This window comes from Nicotiana tabacum, chromosome 23 (genome assembly GCF_000715075.1).
Source record: "Nicotiana tabacum cultivar K326 chromosome 23, ASM71507v2, whole genome shotgun sequence".
Lineage (NCBI taxonomy): Eukaryota > Viridiplantae > Streptophyta > Magnoliopsida > Solanales > Solanaceae > Nicotiana > Nicotiana tabacum.
Genome location: NC_134102.1, coordinates 2,046,181 through 2,062,369, shown reverse-complemented (window position 1 = coordinate 2,062,369; position 16,189 = coordinate 2,046,181). Strand labels below are relative to the sequence as shown.

Here is a 16,189-nt window from a genome sequence, read left to right as displayed (position 1 = left end):
TTTAAATATACCAAGCAGAGGAAAATTCTTACCTTATTTTCCAAGAAATACTCTTATTCCTCCTTACTCCACATAGAAGAAAGCCCAGATTAACCAACGCGCCAAAACAGAACAACGAGATCGAGGTGGTGCGCAAAACCTGTATAGTATCTTTGAGAAAGATTACACTCTTCTTCTAACTTACTTTACTTTGAAGCTGATTTGCAATCATCCGGAGGAAACTGACGTAGGCATAATCTCTATGTCGTTCTTCGCATTTTTGTTCCATGCAAGAACATATCTTTACCTCCACACGTTGTAGCTCATATTTCTCAAGGGGGCCTTTTTCTAAACTATGTTGATAAAAGGCAAAATATTTATTTCCTCCACACTTGCTAAAGCGTTGCTGATGATATACATAGATTTTCAAGACATAAGTTTATCCATCAAAAAGTAAATATAATAGTGGCAGTTAATGGACAGTGGGGTCCACCCCCATTTGCCATCACTTTTGAATTTGATCATAATCTTATATAACTTTTCTTTGCTGAAGTTCATCCGTCACTTTAGAAGTGTAAGTATCTTATTTTGTGAATTCAAGAAGTCTTTTGTATTAGTGGGTGTGGCCCCACACTTTGATGACTTTGGCCACAAGTCCTGACTTAAGAGTCATTAATTTGGCCAAAACTTGCTGCCACGTTAGGAGCCTATCAAGTTTATCCAAAATAATTTACCCCTTTCCTTAATCGACTTATTAATCCCCCACTAATTCAATAATTAACCAATTACCCACATAATTAAGAATTATCCAAATTACTTAAAATACGAATCACGTTTAACATACTTTATACACCTCACTATCATGGTCATGTGATACCTTGTATGACACAAGTCCATAAATACAGGGTATTATAGCATGAACCGTATTTTATTCTCAAATTGTCAAATTTTGAAAAAACTCACTTTCTTCGATTCGCTTACTCTCTCACCTTCACGAATTTACTTATCACTTGTTTGAAATAGCATAATACTTATAATCTCCAAATAATCTTGTACTTGAACTGAGGTCAATTATCTTACGACAATTTTAACGTACAATACTACAGGGTGTAACATCGACGTAATACTGCGGAATGTAACAGAAAGGTTGATCGGTATTTTTATCCTTTAAAAATAAATTTTATATTGGACAAAATTGTCATTAATTATTTTATTAATATTGAATACTTTAAAATTAACTAAAGTTTAGACTATTAAATATTTTCTTATTTGAACAATGTACGAACTCCAATCTTTAGGTATTTAAAGTATATCACAAAAATATCTAATTATCTTTAACTTTAGATAAACTAATAGTATTAATTAAGATTTGAAAGGATACGAAGGACTTTTCTACGTTATAAATGCTTGAATGAAATTATAGTTACATTTAAATATTTAAAGTTTGAGCTATGAATTTGAATCAACAGAAAATAAAATTTTCCTTTAAGATTGAGAACAAATGATTAGTTCTTAAATTCAAATAATTAGTAATTAAAAGTATTCTTTTCTAATTTATTATTTAAGTAAAATTATTTTTTTTAGTTGACAAAATTCTTAGGCTACGTAAATTTACTTCTATAAAAAAGAGCATTGATAGTGAAAGATATCAGAAAATAGAGCAAATATAGTTATAATAGTATTAAAGTCAAATTGATAAAAATACAAACTTAAACAATAAGGATGAAATATTAATAGATAAATTTTATTTTAAATGAGATATTTTATTTGATAGGTTGTCCATCACATAACTCCTTATATATATATATATATATATATATATATATATATATATATATATATATATATATATATATATATATATATATTATTAAGTTATTTTTGATAAAATATTAACTCAATAGTTATTCTTAGACTTTGCATCTTCATTTATCAATTTTTGTTAATGAGCTATAAGGCCACCCCGTTCATTCTCAAATATCTAAGATACCAAAAGATTTCATTATTCAACTTTTTCAATTTGTTTTATTTCACAAATCTTTGAAAATTCATAATAAAAGTATTTTGTGATTTATTTGTTTCAGTAGTAGGTAATAGAAGTACCAATAATTTTGAATTCACAATAAGGCATCTAAAGACTTTGATGGAGCAAGGTTTCTTTCATTAAGGGTGTGTTTGGTATAACGGAAAATGTTTTCCGTGGAAAATATTTTCGGAAAATAAGTATTAATTTTACATATTTTTCGGTATTTGGTACGCAAATTAAGAAAAATAACTTCTCAACAGTATTCATAAATAATTTAGATACAATAAACATGAAGCCATAAACTTTCGAACCAACAACCTTCCTAACCAATAAATTTGGTAAACTTCTGAACCGCTATACTTTCGAACCCGTAAACTTTATAACTTCTAAACCCGCAAACTTCTAAACACATAAACCTCTGAACTCATAACTTTGGAACTCGTAAAATTTTGAATCTGTAAAACGAAAAAATGAAAAAACCAGCAATGAAAATATTTTTTTAAAAAATATTGCCGTGGGTGGGGGGATGGGGAGGTGAGGCGGGTGTATGGTGCAGAAAAACGAAAAAACATAAAACATAAAAAAAAAAAATACAAAAAAAAAAATTGCGTGGGGGTGAGGGTGGGGCAGTGCAAAAAAACAAAAAAAATATAAAATTGAAAAATACAAAAAAAAGGTAATTTTTTTTTGGGGGGAGAGGGCGACGGAAAAGAAAAAAACTGAAATCTGAAAAGAAAAAAAAAACTTATTGGAGAGAGGGGGGTTGGGGTTAGATGTGAGAGTAGCTGGAGTTTTTAGAAAATAGTAAGTGGAGTTTTAAAAAAATGTTTTCCTAACTTTTTATAGTGAAGTTATTTTACTCCAATTTTAGAAAAATGTGATATCTAAGAAAATATTTTTCAAATTATTTTGTGCAACCAAATAATGGAAAATAAAAAAATATTTTTCGGAAAATATTTTTCGCCATACCAAACACACCCCTAGTCTGCTAAATGAGATTGATATTAGTTATTTTCAAGAACTTACCCTTCACATAATGTGATTTTTTTAAAACCGACGCGTAAAGCGCACATTCTAAGACTAGTTCATTTGAATAGCATTTTAAGCTGAAATGTCAAGTTTTTAAGAAGTGTTTGTAAGTATATTTTTTTTAAAATTATTTTTTCAAAAAAAATACTTTTTGGAGAGAAGTTACTTTTTTTGTGTTTCTCACGAACTGCTTCCGCTTCTACTGAAAAATATTTTTTTTTCTTATAAAAGTTTGGACAAACACCTTAATATTGGAAGAAAAAAAAAAATACTTTTAGCAACTAGAAAAAGTATTTCAGTCCCGTCTTTAAAAGATTTTTGGCCAAAAAAAGTACTTATGTCCGACAGATATGTATATTATGAGATGGCTAAAGTTTATAAACTTCGTCTATATTGTAAATAAGATCCTAAATACGGCTATTTGTGCACTTCCAAAGAATACTTCCGTCTAATAGGGATTTGTGCACAAATAGCTGACTGGATTTACTGTTACTTTTTTTTAGATAGTATATATAAATTATATATTGATTACAAGTTTATACATATATTATATTATATATAGATAAAAAAAATATTATACATTTAATATTTTAAAGTGATTCTTCTATTTCTCAAGATTTTTCTTACACAAATAGCCAATTGAATTTTTTATTTACTCTTTATATATATATATTATGATTATTTTACCAAAAAATTAGGCAGTTCCTCAAGTACCCGAACTTATTATTTCTTCTATTCCTTGTGGCGCACCCACCCACTCACCACTGTATAATTTTGAGCAGAGTTTAATTAACACAAGAATGAGGAGAGTACCAGCCGTATTATTTCAAGCTCGTAAAGCTATTGGAGATTTAGATTTGCTCAAAATTGTGCAATCTGAAATCAACCACGAACTCTCCGCTAAACCTTTTCAGGTACATACGTTATTTTCATAAAAAAACCATTCATTTTCTTTGTATTTATTTGTCCATTTTTATTGAAATTACCTTCAATATTTAATCTTCACCCAGTTTTTGGTACCACATGAAGTTTATGTGAAAATGGTTTAATGGTATTTTTGAACAAATTGAAGATATTGGGTTGTGGGTATCATTGTATTGTTTCAGTGTTTTTGGGTATTTTATCAATTCAGTGTGGAGATTCTAATCTTTTTAAGTTACCAAATTACAAATTAAAATTTGTACATATTCAATGGATTAAGTTACTGAGTTTGGCCAAACAGTAACCAACACTTTAGTTCCGCCCCTACACTATCATAGTGGAGTTCTAACATTACTTTTTTGGTGGTATTTTCGGCCCATTTTAGGGAAATTATATTTGATACTTTCTCCCCCCCATTTTTGGTATTACTTGAATTTGATATGAAAAGGGGTTCAATGGTGTTTTTGAACAAACCCGTGGACGTGGGAGATAGCAGGTGCCCGGTGGAATAGTGTGTGTAAGCTGGCTCGGTTGCAACCGCTTAAATAAAAACAAAAAAGTAGTCCTTGAAATAAAGTAGTGCTTTTCTTGGTATTTTACTTGTCCATTTTATGGAAATTATTTTCATATATATTTTTCACCCAATTTTTGCTACCCCATGAAGTTGATGTGAAAAGGTTTAAAGGTATTTTTGAACAAGTTCAAGTTTTGTGCAGTAGGTTAATGGCTAGCGTAAAGATAGTTGAATTATGATGAATCCCCTGAGATTGTATTCTTTAAGGATACAAAGGATTCATATATTCGATCCTAACTAGTTCGGGATTGAGCAGTAGTTGATTGATTGATTTTTTGTGATTGAAAATGATATTTTCAGGTGATCAGGTTACCCAATTCAAGTATAGGAAATATTTTTGGCAATGTTTTATTGTAGTGTTGATCTAATGCCGTAGATATAACATACTTTTTATCATAAGTAATGAAGTAACTCATTCAAATATTCCGTCGCTAAAATGGTAACAACAATTTGTTAATTAAAAGACATCAAGATGATGTCAAGTTAAAGCAAGCAAATTGGAGAGAAAAAGCAACAGTACAAAGAGCAGCAAAACACTAGCAAAACAAAAGCCTATGTCATAGAGAAGACTCTCTTAAGTATTCCACGAAGTCAGCGAAGGTATGTCGAGGTGTTCCTTGTTACCACAACCAAAAAGTTTATTTTTCCAGAGGAACAGTAAAAAACAAAACTGCTATAAAATCAATTTGCAGTGGAAGAAGTATTGATGGCTGTATTCACCTTAATCCTTATGTCTTGTATAAAATTTGTTTCATCAGTTATCTGTTACCTTTTTTCCCTTCAAAGACAAATTAGTTCAGTCTATTGAAGCTGAAATCTTGGAATCACCTTTATGGTCTCATCCACCATGCTATGGGTAACTAATGCCTGCAGTTTTATAGTTTTTCTTTGAGAAGGCTATCTGAGCACCTCTTTTTTTTACCTTCTTGATTAAAGCAGAATAATGAAAGTAGAAGCTTTGGAGATTTTGTTGTAGATTGGGATTCACCACAATCTCAAGATGTGGTTCTACGCAGGAGATGCGAATCAGGGGAGGAAGTTGCTGTTTCTGCTTTATTGGGTGCTGAGAGCTCTAATGAAAATGTTAAGTTTCCCAGGGAAGCTTTCATGAAAGTAGGTGTGAAGAAGCCTGGCTTGAGTTCCGTGCTAGAGTTTGATTGTGTGGCAACTGCACAAGCTGGTGATGTTTGTAACTTTGAAATTCAAAATGTGAACTACATTCCATCATCAGCCCTGGATTCTTCAGCCTTCAAAGGTCCCTCGTTCAGGTACTTTTGTCCTCTTAAGCAGTGTCGTACAATTTTTGGCTTTGGGGAAGTGGGAGCTCAGCTTTGGACTCATAAGTTTACTGCAGTTGGTTATTCTGATTTTATTTCCAAACTTGGTAAAAAAGCTTGCTTGTTGTGATGTGCCTTTTCCATATCTTCAAGCCCGTATGCATGTCAGGATGTGCCTTTTCCATATGTTTTTTGTTGCCTCTTGTGAAACTCCTTAAGTTTTCTCCAAGACATGCATGCCGAATTTGTCGACCCCTGCGCACCTCGCCAAGGTGGTAAAGATATTCAATTTTTGGTCTGTTTAACACTTTCTAAGCTATAATTGAAGGTTTTGGTGTTGTAGAATTCAGTATTGTACATGGATTGCATGGATACCACTAAAATTGATGCTTTGTCTTTTTCTTCTCGACTTATTTATGGAAGGGTATTCACTTCCCATTTACCTCTCCTTGATACTAAGTAATTGATGCAATAAGACTTCCTACTATATTTGTGAGTAAGGTGTCCACTATATAGTTGAAATGTACCTTTGTCTTTCACAAGATTGCCTTTCAAGGAGAAATAATCACGAGAATGCTGCATGCTTGCATCGTAAGTTGCAGTGTTAGTGAAAGAAAGTCTTAAATTTATCCTTGGAAGACGAGTTTGAGTTTTTAAAATTCTAAAGGTGGCATTTAATTTAAGCGCTAGAAGGTTTGTATTTTTATGTTGGCCCGTCTTGAGCATCCAAGTCATAATGGTCTGCCGTCTGAGCATTTCGTTTAAACACTTAAAGAAGTCTTCAAGGTATCGTCGGAAATATTCATTTGAGTTTTTGAATTCTTCCATCTGTTTCTCGAGATGGTTTTGATGTTGTGCGTCCCTTTTGTTGCTCCAACAGAACAATTCGTCTTGGCTTATTTTGTGACACTTGAGTCACATTGCTTTTATTTCAAGAGTGGCCTTTTCAGTTTCTTGCATCATACTTCTTTAGGTCTATCGGAAACAACCTCTCTACCTTCACAAGGTAGGGGTAAGGTCTTATGAGATTATACCGGGTTTTTTCTTGTTGTTGCATCATATTTCTGGTCAAATATGTATGAACCTTTATGAGTTTCTTTACTGTGTCCCTTTTTCAGTTTTTTCAGTTCGTTAGATCAGAAACTTCAAGATGAGCTCTACAAATATCTAGAAGCAAGAGGAGTTAGTAAAAGTTTCGCGGATTCACTCTTACTCCACCTACACAAAAAGGAGCAAGGTCAATACGTCGACTGGCTGCACAAATTGCAAGCTGTTGTAACACCAAGTGATGGAGCGGACAACACTGCACGCGAGGTATAGATATTTGAATTAATTCAATACATACCATTAAGTCACTGATTGCTGGAGGGGAAACTTCTATTGGCTAACTTTGCAGTTTTTAGCTAGTTTCTGTAAAACCCTTCTCGTTGTACTGAAAATCTGAAATAGAGATTTAATTTAAACGGGTAGATACAACTGCGTAGTGGAATTATGTAATAAAAGGTTCAAGAACTGTTAGTTGAGTGGAACATACATTATTTTGTTGAAGGAGAGGAAGGTGCTTTAGCAAATTTTATCACCAAACTATACTCACGTAGGATTCGAGAAAGGGTCGCACTACAAGGGGTGCGATGTAGAAATTCTATTCTGATGCAAGTATTATTGGCTGCTTCCACGGCTCGAACCCGTGACCTATAGATCACATAGAGATAATTTTATCATTGTTCCTGTGAGAAAGCACGGGAAAAAAATATGTTATTGATTATTAGATAATGAATACAATACAAGAGATCCTTATTTATAGTTATACACTACAAAGACATATTACTCTTCTTCCAATGTAGGACAAGACTATACTATACATATCTGTAAATTAACACTCCCCCTCAAGCCGGTGCATACAAATCATATGTACCGAATTATTACATATATAACCAATACGGGAACCAGTGAGGGGCTTGGTGAAAATATCTGCAAGCTGATCATTCGACCTCACAAACTTTGTAGCAATTTCTCCTGAAAATATCTTTTCTCTGACAAAGTGATAATCAATCTCAATGTGTTTAGTTCTATTATGGAACACTGGATTTGATACAATATGAAGGGCAACTTGATTATCGCATACAAGTTTCATCCGACAGATTTCATCAAATTTCAACTCCTTCAGCAATTGTTTGGTCCAAACTAGCTCACGTGTTGCCATAAGCATTGCTCGATATTCTGCTTCTGCACTAGACCGAGCAACTACATTCTTTGTCTTGCTCTTCCAAGACACCAAATTTCCTCCTAGTAAAACACAATATCCAGGCGTAGAACGTCTATCAGAAGGTGATCCTGCCCAATCAACATCTGAGTATCCAACAATCTGCTCATGGCCTCGATCCTCGAACAATAACTCTTTGCCTGAAGCCGATTTTATATAACGAATAATGCGGACAACTGCATCCCAATGACTATCACATGGAGAATTCATAAACTGACTTACAACACTCCCAAGATAAGAAATGTCAGGTCTAGTCACTGTGAGATAATTTAATTTACCAACCAGCCGCCTATAGCTTGCAGGATCGCTAAGCGGCTCCCCCTGTCCTGGCAGAAGTTTGGAATTCGAATCCATCGGAGTGTCAACAGGTCTGCAACCTACCGTCCATGTCTACTCAAGAATGTCTAAAGCATATTTTCTTTGAGAAATAACAATACCTGAGCTAGACTGAGCAACCTCAATACCTAAAGAGTACTTCAATCTGCCTAGATCCTTAGTTTGGAAGTGTTGGAAGAGATGCTGCTTCAGATTGGTAATACCATCTTGATCATTGCCATTAATAACAATATCATCAACATAGACTACCAGATAAATACAGAGACTTGAAGCAGAGTGCCGATAAAACACTGAGTGATCAGCTTCACTACGAGTCATGCTAAACTCCTGGATAACCGTGCTGAACTTACCAAACCAGGCTCGAGGAGACTGCTTTAGACCATAAAGTGACCGACGCATGCAACATACAAGGTTACGAGACTCTCCCTGAGCAACAAAATCAGGTGGTTGCTCCATATAAACCTCATTCTCAAGATCACTGTGAAGAAAGGCATTCTTAATGTCCAGCTGATAGAGAGGCCAATGACGAATGACGAACCGCAGCCATGGGTAAAAAAATGCGGACTGATGCGACTTTAGCCACGGGAGAGAAGGTATCACTGTAATCGAGCCCAAATATCTGAGTATATCCTTTGGCAACAAGACGGGCCTTAAGTCGATCAACCTGGCCATCGGGACCAACTTTGACTGCATAAACCCAACGACACCCAACAGTAGATTTACCTGAAGGAAGAGGAACAAGCTCCTAAGTACCACTTGTATGTAAAGCAGACATCTCGTCACTCATAGCCTGTTACCATCCTGGATGAGACAACGCTTAACCTGTAGACTTAGGGATGGAAATCGAGGACATGGAAGATATAAAAACATAATGGGGAGATGACAGACAATGATAACTTAAACCGACATAATGGGGATTAGGAATACGTGTGGTCCGTATACCTTTTCGAAGTGCAATCGGTATACTAGGAAGAGACAAGTCCGCAGTTGGAGCAGGGTCAGGTGCAGGACGAGAACCAGTTGGGCCTGTAGGGTGCAAACGACGATGATAAGTCAAGAGTGGTGTTCCTGTGGCTGGGGATCTAGGAGGAACAACACTAGACTCCTCAACAATTGGTATGGGTGAAACTTCGGTGGTCGAAGGTGGAGGAGCTATAGTAAACTCCTCAAAGGTCGGTATGGGTAAGACCTCAGATATATCATGGTGGTCAGCAGAGGTAAAGAAAGGTTTAAACTCAAAAAATGTGACGTCAGCTGACATAAGGTGCCTACGAAGATCTGGAGAAGAACAACGATATCCCTTCTGAACACGAGAATAACCATGGAAGACACACTCGAGAGCACGAAGAGCTAACTTATCTTTCCCAAGGGCTAAGTTATGAACAAAACACGTGCTCCCAAAAACACGGGATGGAAGAGAGTATAAGGGTGACTGAGGAAACAATATTGAATGCGAAATCTGATCCTTGATGGGAGATGAATGCATCTGATTAATCAAATAACAAGCTGTGAGAACTGCATCGCCCAAAAAATGCAACAGAACGCGAGATTCAATTAGAAGTATGCGAGCAGTCTCAATACGGTACTCAGCAACCCCATTTTGCTGAGGGGTATAAGGACAAAATGTCTGATGAATAATTTCTTGAGAAGTCATAAACTGCTGAAACTGAGAAGATAAATATTCTAAGGCATTATCACTGCGAAAAATGCGAATAGAAACACCAAATTGGTTTTTGATTTCAACACAGAAATTCTGGAATATAGAAAATAACTCAGAACGATCTTTCATTAAGAAAAACCAAGTACATCCTGAATAATCATCAATGAAACTAATAAAATAACGAAATTCCAAGGTTGAACCGACTCTACTAGGACCCCATATATCAGAATGAACTAAGGAGAAGATAGACTTTGCATGACTCTCAGCACTACGCGGAAAGGAGGCTCGGGTATGTTTCCCAAGATGACACGACTCACAATCTAATGTAGATAAACTAGATAAACTAGGCACCATCTTCTGAAGTTTGGATAAACTCGGATGTCCTAAACGTCTGTGGATTAGATCTGGAGGATTTGTAACTAAACATGTTGTGGAAGTACTGAGTGAGTTAAGGTAGTAAATGACTTCTTATTCACGTCCTGTACCAATTGTATGTCCCGTACTGCAGTCTTGCATAATAAAAGAATCGTCAATAAAATATATACCACAACGGAGGGCACGAGTCAAACGACCAACAGATGCAAGACGAAAAGGACAGCCAGAGACATAAAGAACGGAATCTAGGGTGATAGAAGACAAGGGATTAGCTTGTCCAACTCCTTTTGCCTTAGTTTGACATCCATTGGTTAAAGTAAGAGTGGGAAGAGACTGTGAATATACAATATTTGACAAAAGTGATATATTACCAGAGATGTGATCAGAAGCGCCTGAGTCCATGACCCATAGGCCAAGAGTACTAGACTGGGAGACACAAGCAAAAGAATTACCAGTAACAAAAGTATCTTAGCATCTGAGGCTACTTGTGGAGATGTCTGCTTACTTGCTCGATACTAAATGAGCTTATTATATTCTTCTTTAGATAAAGAAAATCCCTGATTACCTGTAGTCTCGGTCTGAGCAATGTAAGCATTTTTGGGTGGACGACCATGTAAGGAATAACACATTTCACGAGTATGCCCAAGTTTGTGACAATAAGAACATTTGGATCTAGATCTTCCAAAACGACCTCCTCCTCGTCTATGCTCCATAGTTTGAGATGCCCGAACATCCACTGTTTGGGATGCAAGAACAGAGGAATCAAGTATTTGTGATAAGATCACCGGGTGATTTGGTGTTGCAGCAAGGCGGAGTAATCGAGAGAATAATTCATCAACTGTCGGGACAGTCGGACTAGCCAAAATCTAGTCGCGTACTGAATCAAGATCATTAGGAAGTCCAGCGATGGTAAGAACTAGAAACATCTTCTGTCGATGCTCTTGTTGTTTTTCAACACTAGCAGAAACTGGCATCAACTTCTCATATTCCTCCATGACTGCCTGTACTTGACCCAAGTAAGTAGACATATCTAATTCCTGCTTCTTTAAGTTTGTCATTCGCGATATCACATCATAGAAGCAAGATATGTCATTAGTGTATAAAGTGCGTGCCTTTGCCCAAACCTAATAACATGTCTGGAATGGACGAAACAAGGACATCAACTTGGAATCAATAGATCGCCACAAGATGCTACATAACTGAGCATCGATCTTTGCCCAAAGTGCTATTGCCTTTTCATTTCCTTCGCTAGACTATTTGATTAGATGATCTTGAACACCTTGGCCTCTACACCATAATTCGACAGATGAAGCCCAAGCTAAGTAGTTTGAACCTCCCATTAAAGGTTCTGAGGTAATAATAACACTAGAGCTTCCAGAACTCATGTTTCTAGACCCAAAAGCATCAAATCCCAAAGACATCATTGCAAATTATTACCAAATAAGAGAAAGAATCAACTGTAATCCACTGAAACAGAGTAAGGAAACACATAAACAGAATAAGGGAATATTGTACCTGCCGGAATCTCATTGTAGCTGTCGGAATAGTACTGTAGCTGCTGTAAAAAACTCAAAGTGGTCGAAATTAAATAAAAACAGTAGGGGTAGGATCGGAATTACCAGACGACCCAACTGTTCTGAAGGAAGTTTTTCAAAAAATGGCCGGAAGTGGTCATACGCGCCGGCGTGTGAGCTCACACGCGTGAGCTTCTGGAGGCGCGTGAGGAGGCTACTGCCGGAGATTTTCACTGGGGTTTGATCGCCGGATAGTGACGACTCTTGTGGTAGTGTTGGATTTTTCACAACACTGACGAAGACGAAGCAGACGCAAAACATCCTTAAAAGAGTCGCCTGAAAAAGAATTCCGCTGACTGATTTCTCTTCCCGGAATCGCTGAAATTTATGCACAGCGATAAATCTCTTACAATTGCTCCGATATCATGTGAGAAAGCACATGAGAAAATATGTTATTGATTATTGGATAATGAATACAATACAAGAGGTCCTTGTTTATAGCTATACACTACAAGGACATATTACTCATCTTCCAATGTAGAACAAAACTACACTATACATATCTGTAAACTAACAGTTCCTAGGTTTCCCTTTACCATAAATCACTATACTATATTTTTGTGGGGGAAAAAAGGGTCATTCAATTTTGCTTAGGTATTGCACAGAGTCACTTGATGACAATGGACGTAATATTTATGATTTTTTGGTTTGAAAGGCACTTGATCATAGTGGATGCTTAGCTTCCGTTTGGCTTCATTTTAAAAATAAAATAAAATTGAAAACATTGCTTTTTATGAAAGATATGTTTGGTTTAAAAAAAATTCAAAAAATTTTAAGTTTCCAAAAATTGATTTAGGGTATTTTTTGGGTGAAATTTTTTCTTTCACTCACAAAACTTCAACTTTTCTTCAAATAAAATACATGTCCAAACACAATTTCAATTTTTATAAATTATTTTTCAACACAAATTCAAATTTTTTTTTTTCAAATTTCAATCAAATTTATGTCCAAATGCTAGCTTATATTATTTGTGACTTAGCAAAGTTGGAGGATATGTAGAGTCACTTTTTTGTTACAAAACAATATTTAGTGATTTTATTTACTGACCATCCGGGAAGTTACCTTTCGTATTTCTTTTATTTGGAACACATATTTTTCTTCCTACTTTCAAACAAAAGTTGAATCACTTTTTCTATTTAATGGTCAACGTATTCATAAAATTTAGGACCTGTTTGGTCATAGATTTTGCCAAAATATATTTGGATTTTTTTGATAAATATATGTTTATCCATAAATTTTATTCATATTTTGGCAAATTCCCAAAATCCAAATCCCAAAACCAGCTCAAGACCCAAAATATTATTATTTCATTTTAAAAAAATTGTCCCAAGCTTTTATATTTTATAAAAAAAGTCACTATTTATTATTTTGTAATAATGGTGCTTCGTCTTTTCGGTCATCTGATAGTGTATTATGTAGTTCATTATAAAAATGATAATTTTGTACCAAATTTAGTTATGTTCAGTACTATTGTTTGCGATAATATAATGAATGTTATTAATAAAAGTACTGTTGGGTATTTGTGATAGTTTTTAGAACTTGTGGGTATAAGACATGTTTCATGTTTTTTCAAAAAAGAAAAAAGTGAAATATGTTTTGAAAACTGATGTCTAAACATATTTTCATCTCCAAACTAAACTTTATCCAAATCAAATTTTTCAAAATAAATTTGGGAATCTATGATCAAACGCTAGCTTAATACACGTCTTGTGATGTGACAAATCTCACGTGTTTCATGTACTTTCTGTCACGAGTTTTTCTCTTTTAGACGTGGGAATTGATCATCGTAGTCCTTTAATTTTATCTTTATATTTGTCTACGCTTTAAGATTGATCCAAGAAAAATGTCCTTGTCTTTTTTCCCGTCATCAACGGGTTTATCACGAAAACTTTATAATAAGAAAATCGACTCAAAAAGGTGGATAGAAAAATAATTTTTTTTAACTCATGATAAAGTCTGAATATTACTTAAAAGAAAATTATGATTAAAAAAAAATGTTTGTAATTACCATAGGTTGTGTTGAGATAGATTTATAGATATGATTCCTCCACCTTTAGCTAAAGATTTTGGGTTCAAACTTTAGGAATGAAATTTTTTTTAGTAGAAAATGTTTTCTTCCTTTAATTGGCCTTATATGGTGCAAATTCGAATATCGAGTGGAAAAGGAAAAAAAGTAACTTTTGCATAGACTTGTGATGGTTAAAGCTTTCCAAAGAAAAATCAGAAAAGTTTCCGTGATATTTACTTTTAACGGTAAAATGTATTAATTAATATATTGAAAATGAAATGTCTTTTCTTATGGACATCGTGTGTGGTCAATTCCATTAAATTTCCACGAAAAGAAAATGTTATTTTCAACGTCAACGCTGCATTCAATCTAGGTATAAAATTACCACATATTTTTCAGATTGACCAATAGTCAAGACGAATTTGACGTGGAAATTAGAACAAGGTTTCTCATTCCAATTTCCATGTACAATGTCGTTTTCCTCTCTTTTTTTCTTTTGCTTAGTTGGGAATGAAAGAAAATGGACATTGAAAGACTTTTTTTTTTTTTTCTTTTACAGATTTCAAATGGAAATTAAACAGGAAAATGTAATACTAGTAAACTTTTCTCCTATCATCTAAAATGTTTACCAGACAAACTTCCAAATCTGTGTTCATCTTTACACACCAAAAAACTTCCAAATCTTTGGGGTAAAGTGTTTTCTATCAAAAGCGACTTCATTCGTTGGGCTCGACCTTAAAATATCTGATTAAGGATCAAAGTGTACTTACCATCCCATCGTAACCTTTGGTGATGCTGTTTCTTTACCTTAATTATCAAACATGACATAAGCTTCATACACTCGCATTTAATTGTGTTCTATCAATTGGGTCCATTTTGGTAGAAAAGTTTTGCCATACCAGCATTTAATATTGAGTTTTTTTTCTTCCTTTTACATGATAAATAGAGAAGGAGGGGAAGATCAAATTGAATCAACACGACTACGGTTAAATCACCGCACCTCTCCTTACAATCAAGTGGTTTCAGGAATGAAAAAAAATCAATATACTTTTATTTGGTATTTTGACCTAAATTCCTTCAAACTCGTCACAATTAGTAAAAAGCAGATTTTTTTTTTGAATTTAATAGATAACAGACTCGCCCTTTTTAATTAAATGCTAAACTTGTATCTGCATCAGAAAGCGTCTAATTAATCTACACATCATGAACACTACTAAGAGAAAGCCTGATAGTTTAAGTGGGAAAAAGGTAAAATAAAGAAAGAAAACTAACATAAAAATAGAGAAAGTAAACTAACTTATAAAGTGAAACGTAACCATTTTAATTAATGAAAAAAGAATAACAAAATAAAAAAGGTAGGCACAATAACCAATAAAAAGAGACATCAGCTCTCAATTTTGACAAATTCATTAATTGAATATCCTATAGTGGATTATTAGATTTGAATATTAATAAAAATTGGCTCCTAAGGACCAGCAGCGTTTAGGATGAATTCAATTCTGGCGGTAACCACTTTTTTGATAGCAAATAACAACTGCAGACAATTTCTGAACAACAATAAAATTTGATTAAAAGTCCCCTTATAAATTAATAATACTATTAATTCGGTTCGCTGACAAAAAATAATTCCTTTTCAATTTTAAGAATTAATCAAACTACGATGGTCGTGCTTGTCTTGAGCTTGGACATGTCCTTTTCATTTGTGATTAAGTGCGAGGAGGTTGATATAGCAATACGGAAGATGAGCAGGGGTAAGGCAACTGGGCCTGACTAGATCCGGCGGTTGTAATACAGAAGATGAGCAGGGGTAGGTTGATGTGGCAATGCTTTTTCTCCTCATTTTCCTTATCGTCTTGTCTCCCCTTCTTTCTTCTTGTTCTTCTTGTTCTTCCCTTTTCTTCCTTTCTACCTTATCTTGAGCCGATGGTCTATCGGAAACAACTTCTCTACCTCTCTCTAGGTAGAGGTAAGGTTTGCGTACATACTACCCTTCTCAGACCCTACTTGTGAAATTATATTGGATAACTTGTTAGGCTCATGTGACGCCGATATTATCTTGGTTGTGTCCTTAGGGTCAATCGGGCTTGTAGACGTCGATATTATCTTGCTTATAGACTTCGTTGTGTCCTTTGGGGCGATCAAGCTCACGCGACTGGTCGTTTTAAAC

At 34.7% G+C, this 16,189-nt stretch overlaps 1 protein-coding gene across 1 annotated transcript; it reads left to right on the top strand.

Annotated features, from left to right (window-relative positions):
* The first annotated feature begins 3,726 nt into the window (after window positions 1-3,726).
* LOC107772210 (mitochondrial acidic protein MAM33-like) lies at window positions 3,727-7,332 on the top strand. The gene is made up of 3 exons (XM_016591701.2): window positions 3,727-3,948; window positions 5,469-5,797; window positions 6,925-7,332. The coding sequence occupies exons 1-3, from the start codon at window positions 3,835-3,837 to the stop codon at window positions 7,124-7,126; spliced, it is 645 nt and encodes a 214-aa protein (XP_016447187.1). The 5' UTR covers window positions 3,727-3,834; the 3' UTR covers window positions 7,127-7,332.
* Window positions 7,333-16,189: the final 8,857 nt, after the last annotated feature.

Bases quoted from the DNA above. Each gene is read 5' to 3' on its own strand.
- LOC107772210 (XM_016591701.2), top strand. From the start codon at position 3,835: ATGAGGAGAGTACCAGCCGTATTATTTCAAGCTCGTAAAGCTATTGGA. The intron at 3,949-5,468 runs GTACATACGTTA...TGATTAAAGCAG, and splicing joins TCTCCGCTAAACCTTTTCAG to AATAATGAAAGTAGAAGCTT. The intron at 5,798-6,924 runs GTACTTTTGTCC...TCCCTTTTTCAG, and splicing joins TTCAAAGGTCCCTCGTTCAG to TTTTTTCAGTTCGTTAGATC.